Source organism: Lepisosteus oculatus, chromosome 7 (assembly GCF_040954835.1).
Source record: "Lepisosteus oculatus isolate fLepOcu1 chromosome 7, fLepOcu1.hap2, whole genome shotgun sequence".
In the NCBI taxonomy this organism is placed as follows: domain Eukaryota; kingdom Metazoa; phylum Chordata; class Actinopteri; order Semionotiformes; family Lepisosteidae; genus Lepisosteus; species Lepisosteus oculatus.
This window is the reverse complement of record NC_090702.1, coordinates 16471087-16490090: the sequence shown is the minus strand read 5'-3', so window position 1 is coordinate 16490090 and position 19004 is coordinate 16471087. Positions and strand designations below refer to the sequence as shown.

The window sequence follows — 19004 nt, the reverse complement described above, 5'->3', positions numbered from 1 at the left end:
AAAAATAAAATTCTACATTAGTGTATACTCAGTATATACTGTACAGTATACTGTATGTGAGATATTCACAGCTTGTCCTGGAGGGCTGCAGTTCACTGGGTTCCATAGGTAACCTATAATACTCAACCAATTAATATACTGTAATTCATGTAGATCAAAGTGCAGAGTTGATTTGAATTACATTGCTATGCACCAAGGGTTGAATGAAAACCAGAAGAGCCCTCCAACACCAGGAGGAAATATCAAAGTTGTAGATGACATCAACTCACTGATGCATGTCATTATGAATTATTACTCCTGTCTTTGGAATTTGGGATACATATTTTCAAGTTTTCTTAGCATTTTAACAAACACACATTTCTAAGTATTTCAATGACACACATATACAAATAATTTTAGCATTATAAAATAAAAGTCATCCTCAGACGTACTTCCAGGACTTGTGATAATTAAGGTCTGTGACTACTGGTTTTTATAAACCACAGGTTCCCAATTCTGGACCTTGAGACTCTGGAATCGTAGACTGTTGGTTTTCTTTCTATTTTCATTTTATTGAAACATTGTTTGAACTGAGACCTTTTATGTCCTGGGTGCATCACACCCATTATCTGCCAGTTGATGTCACGATTGTAGTCCCTCCTCCTTAAGGGTGCTCCGGCTCTTTTCACTTTGGACCTAATTTTGTGCACCTGCCCCTTGTTCCAGCCTCATTCCCGCCCCCCTTAAAAGCCAGACACTCAGTTCCAGGCTCTGCATCTGATTCCCATATCATGCGAGCCCGGGTCCTGATGCGTCTGGCTCTGTCATGTTTTTAAGTCTCTGTCTCTGTCTCTGTTCCTGTTCCTGTTTCCCCTGCCAGTTCCGTCCCAGTTCCTGGTTTTAACCTGTCTGTTCCTGATGGACCACCTGGCTATGGACTTTGCCCATTTTTTTGGATTCCCTGCTGGATTATTTTTGGATTGTTTGCCTTGGCCACACCTCCCCCATGCAACAGCGCACCATGAACACGTACCCCTGCCCTCATTCCCATCTCCTGCATTATTTTTTTCCTCAGTGTTTCCTCAGTTTCCCCAGATTGTGACGGCCGCATAGGGTCCAGAAAGAACTGCTCCGTTACAGTTGAGGCTTCACTTCACCCCTGACCCTGAGCTCAGAAGTTATTGAAAATGGATAAATGGTAAAGTTGGAGACTACTACTTAGGAAATATAATTGTTACATTGAAACCTCTAACATATTTAAGCCATGAACATGATTCAATAGGTCAACTTTCATATTATTGGTTCAGTTAAGGCTTAAAATATTGAAATATTTAAACAGGATCAAAAATTGTGCAAAAGAACTCACAGTGATGAGTGAGTAAGCTTTTTTGTTTCACAAATGTTTCAAAAATAAAATGACAGACTTGTTGATAAATGTTTATTAACATTAAAATGAACAGATCACATTATCATATCTCTGAAAGACTCAAACCTTGTTTCACTCTTAGAACACACACATATTCAAGGTAACAAAATAACAACATTTTGTCAACCATTTATTAATTTCAGTAAATGTTTTAATAAATAGTTGTATCTAGTATAATTAAAGCAGTGTAATGTGCCTAAGCCACAGTGAAAAAAAACTCTATACTGAATCACCATTTTTTGTTACAGAATATTTTTTTGTTTAGAGACTATGTATTAAGTTAAATTTAAAATATTTTAATACAATGTTGTTATTGTACTATTTTTAACTATTGTTGTATTCTCTTTCAATGTGCACTGAAAATTCAAATCATTATTGACAAGGTAACTACAAAAAGAATAAATTTAAGCATTGGCTTTTTTCATTTAAACATGCTACAGCTACAGTACTATACACGACAGCAATCGATGACAAGTTTATTCTGTTTTCCATATTGCCATTTTTTGAGACCTGCTCTTACTGGCATTTTTCTTTGTACTCAGTATGGGCCAGTCCAAGTCATTTGGAGAACAGGGTGAACAACGAAGTTCAACTGTCAGATGAATCAGATCGAACCTAAGTGACAACACTAAAAGAGGAGGTCTCAGTCCGACTGGCAAATGAGATGGGTTAAGATTTACTCAATAAGTGTGAGGCTAAATAGAATGGAATACTTGATTGTATAATACATGTTGACTACATTATTCCTATGTTCTAAGACAAAAGCTAGGTACATTAAATGAAAACATTTTATGTTTTAAAGGCCAGCTATAACCCAGATTATACACAATTCTTATTTTAGTTTCCTGTTTTGTTGTTCCATTGTAGGATGGATGTTCAGGTAAATAGAATGATATTATTACACTTGGTAGAATCAAACAATCAACAGCAATAAAACAGTTACTGTATATTATAGTCCCGCAAAACCTACTTTTAAAGTACAGAAAACCTGTTCAAATATACAGAGCTTGTTCAATTTTTACTGTTGGTATTGTGCATTATTTTAATACTAATGTAGTTGTGTACATAGGTATATAGGCTGAATGGTACAGAAATTGTGAAAAATATTTTCAAAATTTGATATTTACAAAATATATTTAAAAAACAAATAATTGTATTCTTTGTTAACATTATTGTTTTGGCTTGGCTTTTTATCTTTATTTCCTGAAATCATATTTAATTAGTTTCATCTGCTGGAGGCAATTTCATAATACACTGCTGACATCATTTTGTATCTACAGATTATTTCACTGACTTATTCATGGTTAGTATAGTGAATTGTTTCGCATATTGGACATAGGAAAGGATGTATTAAATTGAACTCTATACCCAACTTAAATAACAACAGCCCTCAGAAGTCTGAAGCACATCATAAGGTCCATCGGAATGGGGGGGTTTATCTCATTGCCGTCAAGGCGAAGGTAGCGCAGGCGTGGAGTTTTTTCATCGTGGTAGTCATCGGTGGCTCCAACAGGCATGGGGCAGATGTCACTTCCATTCACTCCTGTGTTTACAAAAGTATGATTACTCAACAGCACAAACATTGTCAAAAGTTCTTCTGATTTCACGGTACTGTATGCTACTGTAGATGACTTTTTGTCTGTTGTTTTTTCTGCCTTTACACTGTATACTAAGACACTTTAGAAGTGTAGCATTGACATCAAATGAATATAGTGTACGATGAAAGAGCATTGGAGCCATGTTAGCTCAGATGGCAAGGGCGTCTAGCTCCTCACTGGAAGGTCCTGGGTTCAATCCCAGGTAGGAGGGGCAAGCAAGGTAGCATGTGCTAATTTCGTTCCAAAACAGTTCCCCGGTCCACTCAGCCTGCTTTCCAAATGAGTACTGGAGGTTAATCCTTCTGGGAGTAATTGGCCAGCTGGAGCATGATGCTGACCACATCACTTCCACCTCTAGTGTCAGATGGTTGAGAAAAATGGTGGCCCTCCCCATGGGCCTTTATGGCCTGAAAGGGGGACGTTAAGGAAGAAGGAATAGCATTACCTCAAAGATAACTATACAGCAATATGATTTCATGTGTTGTTAACTTTTACTATGGCTTTTCACTATTACTTGTGATGTGCATTCTTGTGTTTGGTTCAGAGTTTAGGATGTTGCCATTGTATGGATGTTTAAATTGCATTCTGAATCGAGGGAAACATCTAATTATAGTCTTCTCATTATGAAATCTACCCTGTCTATTTGCAGCCATTGTTGTAGCTGTACAGAATTGATTTTTTAGATGGTCCTTCCTAATGTCATTCCAGATTTGGAGTCCATATCCTTGATTGACCTGGACAGGGATTATCTTTGGGGCTGCCAGTGCTCTCGTGGGGCTATACCAGATCAGACCCTCCATCAGCATTACTAGAGTATGCTCTCTCTCAAAATCACTGAGATTTGGCATCCTGACAAGTAATGTCTGAAAGTGAATGTATGTGTCTTTTATGTGTCTTGCACCCATGTTTTAAGTGGAACATGACTGTCAAGTAATTCTGATGTTTTATCACTTTCGTATTGATGGACCAGTTAGAGCAGTGCAGAAATTTTGAGTTAGCCTAGAGGTACTTAAAGGTATTGAATCATGATTTAGGGTTCACTTCATACAAACCTTTTATTTTTCATTAATCAGCAAAATGGTGCTTTGTTCCTGTGGTTTATCAGTATTCAGACAGAATATTTATATAGAAGTTAATTTATGTAATCAAAAATCACAGGATGATCAAAGATCTTTTGTTTACCCAAAATATCATAAAATAAAGTACTTAGTAGTAACTTTTAAAAATTATATTCAATTTCTTATTATAGACCTCTTAAATTAGGATAAATGAGACATTTATTGACGCCTTATTTTTTGTTTATCAATTCCTTCGGTTCCAAACTGTTTCTTATACAAAAAGATGAGATTTATTACATGGAATGAATACATGGATATATGGCCTTCAAATAATTCAATTGTATTCATTACAATACTGTTCCAGTCATTTTTAAATACCCAAATTTGTTATCAATGGAAGCTATAATGGCATAACATTTCACAATTGAATATTTTGTATTTCAAAGTTTCTGTCATTGTGATAAAAAAACAGTGGACAATGGTCCTGAGTTTCATAGGTTTGTTTCAATGGTTGATAATCACATTTATTTTAAGTAATAAAGCCAAGTATGCCTACAATTCGTTCAATTACTTAATTGAAAATGAGTATGAGTAAATAATGCAGCTCTCCAAGACAAAGCTAGTTATTTAAAAAGATACATGACAGTTTTAGCATGTTAATATAAAATCTTAAAAATTATAAACAAAACTGGGCTTTTACTTACTCGTGATTTTATTGTGGTCAAGGTGCAGGTGCTCCAAGCTAGGGTGAAAATGAGGCACGTGGTTGAGCTGGTTGTGAGATAACTGCAAATCTAGGATGGTGGATATGTTGAAAATATTCTTTGGTAGGCCACCATCGGCAAGCTTGTTGTAATTAAGCCTCAGAAAGGAGACCTTGGGTGTTTCTTTGAAATAGTTGTCAGGGATCTTGTCAATGGAGTTGCTGTCTAGGAACAACTGCATGATGGTTGCTGGTAAGCCAGGAGGCATTATTTTCAGTTTGTTTTTGGATAGATTAATCTGAATAAGGTTCTTCAAGCCTTTGAAGGTATTTTCTTTGATGGCTGCATCCTCCAGTTTGTTGTTTTGAAGGTCCAGCATTGCAAGATTTTCCATACTGTTGAAGACCCCAGCAGGGATCTTGGAGATCTTGTTCCTTGACAGACGGAGCTGTTCTAAGCTTGTTGGAAGAGGAGAGGGCACTTCATCTAGCAGATTGTCTTCAATATACAGGTACAGCAGTTGTGTCATTGCCTTGAATACATTCTTGTCAATACCCTTGTTGGTGATCTTGTTTCTGTTGAGGTTCACCCATCTGAGTTGTGTTGCATTCTTGAAGGATTTTTCTGAAATTGCATCGATTAAGTTGTTCTGGAGGTACAAGTACCAGGTGTATGGGGGGATGGTGGGTATCTGCTTCAACCCCTTGCTATCACAATATACAGCATTGGGAAAGCTTGGAAGGCAGCGGCATTCCTTTGGGCATGCCTGAATTTGTTCTAGGTATTCAGCATAAGGCATTTCTTGAGACCAGGCAGCGCTAGCAAGTAGCAAAACAGTAAACCCAATTAACATCTTCATATTAGTATTCAGCCTGCAAAAGAGAAATGTAATATTATATATGTATCATCCTTCAAGACAATTATATAGGGCAATATTCATAAGATACTGGTTTTACTACCACACAACATTCATGCCTTTTTATTAACACAATTAATGTGTAATTTATTAAAATATAATAACACACTAGATAGGGATTAAGACTCCCTGGAGACAGTTAATTTTTTGTTTTGTAAAATAATTATTTTGTTACATTTTTCTTTATCTGAAAAAAAACTTTATTAAGAAAAGCTCACAGAGAGAAAAAGGATATGTTCGACAAGAACAGGTAACTTTTATTAAGAATTATTTTTTTTCCAGTTATGTTTTCCTATCAAGAAAAAGAAAATATATGCATGTGCTGTGCTATTTTCTCCAGCTGAGCTAGGATTGTACGTTTATGGGTAACTCTGTATGTGACTGAGCTGAATATGGATTGTTATTATGTCACTGGACTGTGTCTTTCAACAGCACAAACCATCACATCACAACAAACAGAATCAAAATTATCTAGCATAACTCCTGCCAGATGTAGCATATCAAATGTTAATGCATTAATTACTGCACATACTGCACATACTGCACATTCAGCAACTTTTCGAAACCTGGACTAGGTCATCAAATACCTGTTTTTACCTAGTAAAAATCACCAGTCATGCACATAAAACCTGCTCACAATAACCAACCAGACCTCAAATAGACAAATCTACTATTATAAATCTCTGCATCAGCACAACCATTGTAAACCATTTTTCTAAAAAGAAAAATACTTTTCAATTTATGTCCATAAGATGAAATGATACAGTACTTGTCTGATGTAAATTAAAGCTTTTATAATTTTCTGATCTTTGCTGTATGAACACACTTTGCAAATTAACTAAAAACTATGTTGCACCACTGGTTCGGCTTCTAAGCGCAGATGTTATTGGATTGGTAAAATTTTGGATGCTGTCTCCTTTGATTAAGGTTTTATGTTTGACATTGCTTATCCCTAGAAAGAACAGCCTATAATGCTGTATACAATTACATGTTACAGGCTGCTAATAGGAAAGAAAGAAGAGCAATTAATTGAGGAATTATTTTTCTGTAGCAGTTCTTCTAGATGTTCATTTACTTGTCATGTGGTGCTAGTTTAGATTCTGTATTTTTTCTTTCCAAACACATCTGGATTTAATTTTCCCGAGCTCTTGATTTTTCATATATAGGAGCAGATCAAAGAAACAAGTAGTACAGCTGGTGGACAGGCACAATCTTGGCACAATACTTTACAGAACTGTTGTTGAATACTGTAACAGCATGGGCCTTGCTCATCTCACCTACATTACCCTGTTTATAGCATGTGTCAAAAGGTACAAATTAGGAGTATACAGATGGCATGTACAGACATATGAACTTAATTTGATGTTCACCTTGTCATAGTCGCAAGGAATATATACAGTAACAAATATATTACATACTGTAGAAATACAGAAAAGCAAACTATCTAGGTTTAAAAGACTTACATTTTTTTTATTTAGATTGGTTGTGGATTGCATAGATTTTCATGATGTAAATAAGTTCAATTTTTTTTTACTGAACCTACCTAAAATGATCTGTATGTCTCAGTTGCTCAAGAAACAGACAACAGACTATTTCTCCCTTATACTTGCGGGGGCAGTTAGATATCACTTAATTTGTGGATATCACAAACCCTCTTCGTCAATTCGGTTACAAGTACGAGAGCTACAGTATAATCCCACAGCAAATTGCCTCTAAGCTTCAGTATCCCTTTATGATCGAGACAGTGGTCCAGTTACTGTGACACTAATACAGTCTGATTTATTAAAAGAAAGCTCTCACATTGTTTTTATTATATGTTTTTGTGATGTTATTGATGAACATAACTCAGTTTAATGCTCATTAAATGTATCTTAGTTATTCTGTCACAAAACCACTTTTTTCTTCTTTCTTTTCCACGTCCCTAAGCTTCTCACTGAGCCACTGTGTTGGATCAAAACAAGAATAGTTTTTGATAACATCTCAAAGAGAGTTGCCAGATGAAGCTAGCAACCAGACATTGTATTTGTATTTAAACTGATTGTATTTTAAAGTAATTTACAAAGTGAATGGAGATCAATATTAAAAATGAATAAATATATCTAACTTTTTACTAATTTTAATCAAACATTTGAGGTACGTTTCCACATTTTATACTTTTTTTAAATAACAGATGGTGATATAAATGCCACTTAAACCATTCATGGCTAACAAATAAACATTTGTGAAATAACAATTAATCACGACCACCAATGGAAATTAACAGCCTGGTGCTAAATTACTTTGAATCTTAGTCCAATTGTATCTCAAGACCAAAACAGTAAGCTGGCAGTGTTAATGTAAAATTAATTTTGAGAAATTTAATTTTCTTTATGCAAAATTTTACATTATGAAGTTTAGAGGAATAAATCATCTTCATATTAAAAAGGAGGGGTGTATATATCGGTTGGTAATCTGCAGGACTGAAATATACGTTATACTGGCTCTAGGATCAGTGATCAGCATGACCTGTTTGAGGGAGAGAAAATAGTAACACAGTGCTTGTGTTAATAAGTAAGAAGCAGCTTGCTTTGCTTCGTATTTAGCAGAGTTTTAGTGTTTTTAACTGGAAAACAGGATCTGTAAAAGACAAGATGAATGGGACATTGTGTGACATAAAAATAAACTCTGAATGTGTGACATGCTATTTATTTGCTATATATCAGTGATATCAAAACATTGCTATCGCTTTTTGGAAAGTAATAACCAGATGAATATAAACCTAGCATTCCATTCACTTTTATAAAAACATATACTGTAAATTTCTCCAGTTCTCTTCAACCACATGACATTATTTGCTGTGCTTTTCTTTGATTTCATAATTACAAAGAATACCTACTATTTTAAAAAATCACCTTCTGAGATCATAAAAAATAGGTAATGTTACTGTGAGACTAAGGGAGGTTCAGAATTTGAGCTTGATCCAAATTTGGAGGACGGATCTGGAAGGAGTGTGTGTTCAGGTCTATCATATTTTGTGCAAAGACATGCTCTTATCGAGCTACAGTAGATATGTGACATTTGATTTGTCAAAGAGGACCACTGTGATTGGATAGCAGAAGAGAACCACGGCATGTATTGTGTACTGTATGTGATACTGGACGGTAACATCACTGAAGGTGTCTGCTTTGTGAATTGGCTATGATGGATCAAACAAGGTTTGAACTAAATCCAGGCCAATGGCTGTGACCACAACTGTGACATGGGGGAGAGAAATGAGCTTACTCTTTGGCTAATGTTTGATAACCCAGTATTATTGCACATTTGTGATAATTAGCCAATTTAACTTGGTATAGTAGTGAAAAAGACAAATACATATTACATAACATGTAAGTTTAAGACAATACAAAAATCTTTTGACTGCTTGACTTTTTCAGTCCTTTCTTGTATTTAAATGTTTATAGTCAGAAGGAATGCTTTCTTTACTTTGTTAATTTTTGTAAAGCCTAAAGCACTATCATGTTTTACTGATCTAAGTATGTCATCCAGCCATTTCTTGAAGGAAGCCAGTGTATCGACTTCAACCACATGACTGGGTAGCTTGTTCCATATTACAACCCTTTCAGTAAAAAAAGTTGTCACGATCGTAAACCCCTCCTTTTAAGGACGCTCCAGCCCTTCCTTGTTTTATACTCATCTCCCGCACCTGCCCCCCCCATGCAATATAATCCAGACGTTCCCGTCAATCTGGACTCAGCTTTGGAAGATGGACGCCCGGAAGCCCACCTACCCACAAGACCGCGTCTGGTCCCGTTACCCTCTTTTTATTCCCCTGAACCTCCGCCGGATCCTGCTCCGACTTGGACATTTGCTTCACTCATGGATTTGACTCGGACTCCCTTGGACTGTTTGCCTCGGCCACACCTCCCCCGAACACCAGCGCACCATGGACACGCCCCTTGTTTTCCTTCCAGCCCCTTGCATGCCTTTTTCCCCATGTTTTCTTCACTCCCCCTCAGATTGTGTTGTCTGCATAGGGTCCTGAAAGAACGCTTCGTGACATAAGTGGCTGTTTTTGCGAGTTTTAGATGAGTTTCTACATCCTCCTGTGTCACGGTTCACTGTTCATTCTGAAGAAGTGCACTCCATTGACTTTGTCGATAATCTGGAAGATTCTGAAAACTTGCATCATGTCTCCTTGTAGTCTTCTCTGTTCAAGACTTAAAAGGTTCCATACTTTCAGCCTGTCAGTATGGAAGCCCGTTCCCACCAGTGAGTAAAAAAAAAAACACGCTATGGTATCTCAGAATTCCGACTTAGTATCTCAGAATTCCGACTTTATATCTCTCATTTGCGACTTCGAAATAGCCATATTTCATTGTCTGTCCTTTTGTTATTGTAATGGATTTGGGTTTTAGGGCTTGTGCCCTCGCCGCTCCCACACTAGTTCGTGCCTCGCTGCACTGGCTCACTTTCTTTAAGAACACTTTCTTTAGCCCCAGCGGCCAGCATCCCTGTTATGCGCAGGGGAGGGTGGTGTACTGCAACCAGATCGTACAACCTGTATGTCGGCCGTTTCGTTACACTATTTTCATGAATCGTACAGGATCATAGGCTCTATAAGCCTGAAGACTTGTCCTGTATAGTGCCCTGATAAAAATCAAATTAATTACACTATTTTTTATAGAATCCCATTTCCGCCAGTGAGGCTTCCATAGTACCCGGATAGAATAGTGCACGGTGGGCTTTTTAAAAATATTTTTTATTTACGTAGACAGAATATGAAATAAGATACAGAAATAGGCACTTCACATCCAGAAGAATTCACAATTATAAAAGCTGAAACATACTTTTTACGTATTTCCATTGTATGTCCTTTTTTACTTAAAAAAGAAGGTCTTCTTTAGCTCAGCTGGCAAGACTCAGGTTCGAGCCAGTGCAGCGAGGCATGAACTAGGGTGGGAGCAGCGAGGGCACAAGCCCTAGAACCCGAATCCGTTACAATAACAAAAGGACAGACAATGAAATATGGCTATTTCGAAGTCACAAATGTGAGATATAAAGACAGAATTCTGAGTTACTAAGTAGGAATTCTGACTTACTAAGTCGCAATTCTGAGATACTAAGTCGGAATTCTGAGTTGCTAAGTCGCAATTCTGAGATACAAAGTCGGAATTCTGAGATACAAAGAAGTCGGAATTCTGACTTACTAAGTCGGAATTCTGAGATACTTAGTCGCAATTCTGAGATACTAAGTCGGAATTCTGAGATACCATAGCGCGTTTTTTTTTCCTCCCTGGCGGAAACGGGCTTCCATATGTCAGTGTAGGACATACCTCTGTACTGATTCCAGACAACAATATATTTTTTGAAATGTGGTAACATTTTACGCAATTTTCTAAATGAGTTCTAATTAGTGAATTGAACAATTTTTACAGCATCCCTTGTTTTGGATTCTGCACTTTTGACTATATAGATGTAAGGATGCAGCTATTGTTGTGAGTTTAGTGTGATTGGTAAAGGTGTTTGTAGGATCATATAGCGATTAGTTTCTTGTGTTCAAGGTTATTCGAAAGAGTGGGGCAAATGTGTGAATGTGGATTAAGTGCACACATTCGCACATGTTTGCTGCAGATGATGTTAATTAGAAGTCTCTTTAAATATGTTTGAGACAGAGAGAGAAAAAAGGAAAGAAAAATCACACAGGTACATGGAGAGAACACATGGAAGAATCGAGAGCCCAAACAAAACAGTCTGTATTTAGTAAAGGAATAGTACCTCTTGGGTGGAAGCTGTATTAGTCACCACTAGGTTGGATAGAAGGTTCCTCGTCAGTAACCAACAAGACTTAGAGAAAATATTATCAGATTTGCCAGGAGTATCAGGGGTGCATGTAAAGATTTTGATTAGCATCTTTGGCCAAACAGAATCAGTCAAGTAAGTAAAATTAAAGGTTGAATTATTCCTGGTTCTGGTTAAGTTTAAGGGAGAGAGACAAGGAAAGTTTCTGCTTGCCTTTAAGGGGAAACAGTTAAAGGGTATCTGGTTACAAATCCTTTTAGGGGATCTGGGGTTTCTCCGAAAGGGTAATGGCTAACAGTCTCACTTATAGGGGTTTGGGTTTTTGGGATGTCCAAAAACCTTGGTGGCAGAGGCAAGCAGAATGATTGTTTAATGTATAATTTCACTTTTTTTTTAATGTATAATGTGCACAGAGATGGTTTTTTTTGGGGGGGAATCCTGAAGAAGGCTTCACAGCCAAAATGTTGTGTTTTCTCTCTTCTCTTTTCAGCATGGAATAAACCTATTACTTGTTCCTTTGCAGACTATGCATGCTGATGCAGCTACCCACCTCAGCAGGTTTCTAGGTTTCCCCAGGAAAGGAAAGATAATTAACAATAATTCTGTAGACAAGCGCAGATATGAATGCAATAGCCTTACATGGTGCTTACCTTTTTTATTGCTTTATTTTATTGCAAATAGTGTTAAATATATCATACATACAATACAATCTCATATATTTAAATATCTAGTGACATCTAAATGCATTTTAAGGGGGGATAAAATAAAACACCAAAATGCAAAATGCTACAAATAATATTAACAGAGTTACCTACGGTATTATTTAAATAGTTTATGGTTTGAATGGCCCTGTTGCAGTAGATTTTAGCATTTATTAACATGTTGAAGTCAAGGTGGAATAAAGTAGAAGCATGTGTTTGACCTTTAGCCAGATTAAAAAAGAAAATTGTAAACAAAAATGTTTTGTTCTAGACATACCTTTGTAGTCCTTGTTTTAATGTGCTTCTCTTTATACAGAAGAACCTATTAAGATCAAATAATTTCCTCAAACCAAGCTACATCAGAGTCACATTTCACCATATTTCATCATAGCCTATTACAGGGTCAGAGAAATTGGGTTAAAATATTCTGACAAACTCAGAAAATATAGTTAGATACATGGAGGATAAACATACAGAATGAAGTTATTAACCAAGCACCTCCAGACAATTCTTATAAGCCTAGTTTTTTTTTATTTTCTTCAAAGCCAATTTATTATATAGATTTCATTTCAAAAGCTCATAAAGAGAGGGGCTAAATGAGGAGAAAAGCCTATCACTGAGCACAAGCCAGGATGCACCCTAGACAGGACACTAGTCCATTGCAGGGACAACCACTAACACACACTCACAGCACCGCCAATTTTCCTAGAAACCAATTAATGTACCAATATTTCTTGGGACTGTGGAAGCAAACTAAAGTACCCCAAGGAAATCCATGTGTACATAGAGAGAACATACAAACTCCAAACAGATAGCACCCTAGGTTCTTAGGTTCTTAGGAATTGAACCTAGAGCTCCAGCAACGCTAACCACTGTGCCACCCTGCCATTTTATAAGCAAATACTATATATACCCAATCTAATAACAACTGACATCAACAGTGTGAATACATTAAGCACAAGTTAAGCACACCAGTTCAGTCGTCTTTTGTATCAAAAGTGAATCATAAATGTTCTTTAAATATACTGTTTATATGAATGAAAAACTAATTTGGACTAGTTTCTGAGATTGACGTCATTATATTTTTCAACAGGAACACCCAGAGCTTAATTCCCACTCAACATCAAAAACGTAATGGATATTGGCTGGCAAAGTTAATGCAATTTATAGTTCATGAATTTTTGCCCCTCAGCCTCCTCAAATAAGGCTTTTTCTAGTCCATTCCACTGTAACATTTCACTTTAGTACTTATATCAATTTGTTTAAAAATACGATTACTCTATATTGAAATCCTGCTGTGAAAAAAGGCTGAATAATATTACTGCATGTTCAATACCACTTCAATGCCATTCACTACTTAACAGCTTTACAATTGTTAGTATAGATAAGATCTCAACACTGTCATACATGTTGTTATGGCAGGAGCAAAAAAAAAGAAACTCTATCTACATTCAGCAGGATTTTAGATATCACAGGGTACAATGCTATTCTTCTACATGAAGAATTATATATTTATTCAAAAAAGCATTTTATTGAAAACAAATGTTGGGTTACAGTGTGTCTTTTTTTCTGAATATAAATGGTAAAAAAATATGGAGATTGGTTAGTGGAAAATGGCCTCGATTAAGCCAAGTATGTTAATTATAGCAAATATTTCATTTAAAAAAGGTTTGGGTTAGGTTTCATCTTATGGTTTAGTTGAGAGCCAGATTATTTACTGAATGAAAAGACCACTGAATTTCCAGCAGGGCCTGAGTTGTTTGGCAGACTTTAATACAATAAATAAATAAAAAATATGGGGTATTCAAGTTTTTTTTCCACAAACTTTTAGTGCAATTTTAATGATAAGACTGCAAGAACAAAAGTCATGCAGTGCAAAAAATGTTGTAACACTTTGTTGTAAAATGTTCTGCATTTAACATGTTTTGGAAATATTCAGTATTTTACAACATAGTTTTTTTCAGTCAGCACAACCAAAACCTATAAGCACTTACAGAAATAAAAAATGAAACAAAAAACAAATATTGGGATGGGGGAATCTAAGTATAATTTGGTTTATGTTATAGTAGAGAGCACAGATGCTTTATTGGGAAACTTGTCATGTGAATAAAGTGGTGACTTATTTAGAAAGCCAGCTCCAAAGTATAAGAGTAGATCTTTCATGGGCAAGACAGCATATTAAATTCATTACATTTTTTCACTGTTATTCTGGAGTGAAGAAATTAAGGGTCACAAAACAGATGGATACCATTGAAATGTAATTGAAAGGATACATGTTTTTTTTAAGATATCAAGCCCCAAATCAATCCTCATGTAGACATTTATAATGTAACACAGGTGAATAACTCCCCCCCCACAGTCTTGAACACACATACACATAAAAAAAAGATTACCTGGTTTTCCAAAACATGTAGCTTTGACTTCCCTGGGTTGATGAGACATGCAAAGAAGTGCAAATCCCGGCTTCTTTTTGGTTGTGCTGATCTTCAGTAGGACAGTGTCTCGTCAAACATTAAGCACACACTGTGGTGTCCATGCATTTGTAGCCAACCTTATTATAATGGTATTGTTGTAAGCATTATTGCCTAAGGTTATACCTTTGACATTGACTTATGCTAGGTATATAATTCCTTGAGTTGATGTTCACCACTGATTATTAGCCAATGGATTTTTTGACTTAAGACTGCATGCTTGGGCTGTATAAATGCAGCCCCCAATATATATTCACAGGTGGCGAGAAACTGTTTAACCCTCAAAGCATCTTCAAATACCGCAATACCTCAGCGCCAGTCGGCTTTTCACTCTTTACTCGAAATACAGAACAGCTGCTGTAGGGCACATCTATCAGTCAGTATCTGTCCAGAGACATTAGAAAAATGCTCTGACAGGTTAGGCTAAAGAATGCAGAGGTTTTCTAAGGGAGAGATAATGGCTTAGTAAAAGGATATGAAGGAAAAATAGAGTGGTTTCTTAATATAGAAAGTCCTCCTTATATTGTTTTGTATTCAGCTACAGTACATGCTTATATTCGTCCAACAGGCAGCTTAAATAAGGATCATAGAAAAACTGACAACATCTGTACACACACATGGCTTATATTTGAAATTCATAAAAACATATTGAAAAGTCTAGTGATTGTCTGGATGCTTGATTAAATATTTATTACCATAGGTAGAAAAAATCTAAATGGTTGCAATGTTTTTTCTGCAAGTTATTTTAGAAGGAAGTGAAGTATACTTGATTGACCATAAAACACTGTTTTATATATATACACACACAATAACAGCTGTGAGTAAGCAATCAGGGCATTGATTTGAATAGTTAATCAGCCATCAGTAGAGGTGAATTACCCTGTAGCTGCAAAAACATGGCTTGGCAGTCTGATGATGACAGCCATCTCTTTATGTGAAGACGTGCATCTTGTTTTCCTAACTAAATCCATATTTGCTTAATTTCAAGTTAATCTTATTTCTCTTAAGTTTAGAACTATTTAAATCTACTTCATTTTGTCTGAAATCATTCCAGAAGACATTCTTCTTTTTATAACACGGTAACTAAAGCAGCTAATGGTACTCTTAAATGAGATCTACAGTATCTTAGTTTTATATCATCTTAACATTACTTCATTTGATTACTTCATTAGTGGTCTTTTTAATCACTTCCCAACATTGTCTAATAGATCACAAATACACTTAAAGAGAGAACACCTTTATTATATTCAAAAACTTTTTAATCTCAGTACCACCCATTAAAGATTTTCATTGTCCATTTTTGGTAATGCATGCATTGACATTGACTATAGCACAAGTTTTATGTGCCAGGTGTTTGTCCTTTTACTCAATTTGCTGCTACTGCTGCAGTGTTTGACATTTCCTGTATTGTTTAATCTCTAAATGTAACATGGTGTGACCACTTGCCTGAGTTGTACTGTACCTGCATTCTACAAAGACAAATGGAAATCAGAAAGAGCAAGAAATCTTTGCAACTGCCACTTCTACCACTTTAAAGCTGCTCCTTTTGAATCCTTCCTTACGAGTCCTTCAATGTAGGCTTAACAAAACAAAGAATTATTTTATCAATCAAAATAATCACTAAGGGAGTACTGTAATTGTTTATGGGCAAATGCAATCAGTGGATCATGTGCAAAAGTGAAGGGATAATGTGTAATTATATGGTCTTAGCATAATTGTAGGGGGAGAAAATTTACAGAGTTCTGGTGTAGTTGTGTGGATTCCTGTAGGAGTTACATAAAATTAATATGTATAGCTTGATGTCTGTTATGTAATGTTATATTTATTTTGAATCTAATGTTTACTTTTATCATTTGAATAATCTAAAAGTTTATCTTTGTGTAAAACATAGCTGCTTTCATGCAAGACAAATTTTGGAGAAATCAGGCAACAAAGCATTGTACGATCTTATTGGATTGTATCATATCGTATCCTGAAAGGGTAATGAAACACAGAGAAAAGGTTAGGAGGGAGTTGGTTGGCAAACTCCACAGTGAGCTCACATATGGTGGTTACAAGAGGTAAACACAGGAAGGAACTTGAGAGTAGGGTAGAATAGGACCACAGCCTGGTGACTTAAGGACTTTAATAAGACAATTTCAAAGTCCTTCACTTTGAAAAGGCTTTTTAGGAGGCTCCGCTTGGCAACAATCCCAGATTACCCTGTGGCTGGTTTAACATAGACCTGATGCCCTAGTACAAACAGCCCAGCAGACAAAGATCATTACCGATTGAATGTCATACTGTTTGCCCATTACCACAAAGTGAGAGATGACACATTGCAGTGCATGCTGTGACTGGACAAGGAACAGACAGGAAAGGCAAAAGATAAAGGAAGGAAGGATAGTGCACCATGACACCTGGAAGTAGCCCCCTGTTGTTTACACTTGCCTGCCTCCCATGATTACCTGAACATTCACACCTCACATTTAAGCCTTTAGATCATCACAAGAGCACCTGGTGAGTGGATCAGTGGGCTAACTAGATCATATACTGTATAAGCCTTGGCCAGTGGAGATCATAGGTTTTGAGTCACTAACTCCTTCCCTATCCTTTTTTGTTGCAAACAGCCAGGTCAGGGAACATAAAGTGAAACATTGGGTTTTATACTGTTGGGACTAAAATTAATGCTAGAACCAACTGAAGTACTGTACTATGCGGAGTTACAGTATCTCCTCTTCAGTGCGAGGGAAGGAGCTTATTAGGGAAAGTGGTTTACAGTTTCTTGGTATGAGTTCCTTGTGGATAATTTTATTTTTGTGATTCATTTTTTCTTGTTAGACAGTAATATTCTACTATTATTGCTGATATATATCACAAAAAGAATGCAGTTATTGTATCTACCTGTCTTGTGCTGGACTGTTGCTGCTTTGGAGGAACCAACTGTGTTTTGTCACCTAGGACTTTAAAATGGTACGGTAGGTTACATAATCGGCTTCAGTTCCTGAAAATTAACAGTATTGTGACACACGTCTGTATCAACACATCTTACAAAACTAAATTAATTGTTGTAGCTGACAGATGGAGCAAATATATGCCCACATTGGCTTTGTTTCTGTATGTGCTTTACTTTAACAGGCACTTTTTTGTGTTTTATTTTTACTGGGGGAACACCCTTTTCTCTCACTTTGTCATAAAAGGTGGTGGCTGAAGCTTGCATTAACTATGAGTAGGATCAAATGAAAATTTTCACATGGTTTCAATAGAAATGTTCCCAAAAGCATAGCACAACAGCAATAAAATTAAATTGTGCATGTCACTCCATCCCTAATGGTAGAGCATGGGGAGGTCGCTCCAGGACATCAATTTATCTTTCTGTTAGGAAAGGCATGTAACAGTCATGTGCTGTCACTGTACTTTTTGTCAAATCCCAAGGGCCAACAATCCTTCTGTTAGCTTTCTGACAGCCTTTTTTCATTTCTTCCATGAAAATCTGTTCATTCTGTGACAAAAACAAAATACTACAGTATATGGTGTCTGCTGCTTCTAACATGACGATAGGCTGATGTAACGATTGGGAAGCATCCGGCTTGCTGTGCATTGCCTTAGATCCCCCTGAGACAGAAGTGACACTTTTAGAGAGACATTACAGTTTCAACATTTTTCTTTGCAGTTTAAACCCCTTTTAATCATAGACATTAACCTCAAAGCTGTTAAAAAATGGAGATTATTTTGATTATCAGCTTCTCAACTTCATTTGGTGGAGTTTGGGGTAGTACGCACACATTTATGGAGATCATGCAGTTTTCTTTTTTCATGTTATCTATACCATTGTGATGGCGCTTTGAGGATTTATTTAAAGTAGGTTGTATTTTAATAATTCATAAACAATATGTACCCCACATGCTTTAAAAAACATGTTTTATTTAAATAATCGAATGTGATTGTATAAACCACGTTAATCTTATTTTTTACTGGGGTATATTCATTTGCAATGTGTATTTCATGGTAGAAGCCCACTGTAACTGGAAAATGCCCATATACTGACAGTAAATAAAGTACCATTTCCAAACTGGAACCAGTATGTACTGAACCAGTATGTAAAATCTAAATCTCCCATTGTACTTTTTTATATATTGAAAATGTTTTGCAATAAACAAGAGGTGAATTATCTTACATAATGCCCTGAAAAAGTATCCAGACTGCTTATCTGGTTTCCCCCTTTTTTAAATTAAAAAATCTGTATGTATCTCTTTTTAACTTAATATTTTATTTAAAACCTAAGTGCTGAACCTACAGACTTCTAAGGGTAAGATTATATACTTTAGTTTTTGCTGAGGAAATGTCAGCAAAAACTAAAGAGAAAAAAATTGAAATATGAAGATAACATAATT

The 19004-nt window shown here is 36.1% G+C and overlaps 1 protein-coding gene across 1 annotated transcript; it reads right to left on the bottom strand.

Annotated features, from left to right (window-relative positions):
* Positions 1-1409: 1409 nt before the first annotated feature.
* On the bottom strand, positions 1410-15051 carry kera (keratocan). The gene is made up of 3 exons (XM_006633559.3): positions 14554-15051; positions 4766-5637; positions 1410-2948 (listed from the first exon to the last, which is right to left on the bottom strand). The coding sequence occupies exons 1-3, from the start codon at positions 14568-14570 to the stop codon at positions 2779-2781; spliced, it is 1059 nt and encodes a 352-aa protein (XP_006633622.2). The 5' UTR covers positions 14571-15051; the 3' UTR covers positions 1410-2778.
* Between the last annotated feature and the right edge of the window lie 3953 nt (positions 15052-19004).

What these genes read in the sequence shown, in the direction of transcription:
- kera (XM_006633559.3), bottom strand. An exon ending in TGACCACAATAAAATCACGA is followed by an intron (nt 2,949 to 4,765) that starts GTAAGTAAAAGC and finishes TTGTAAACACAG; the next exon opens with GAGTGAATGGAAGTGACATC.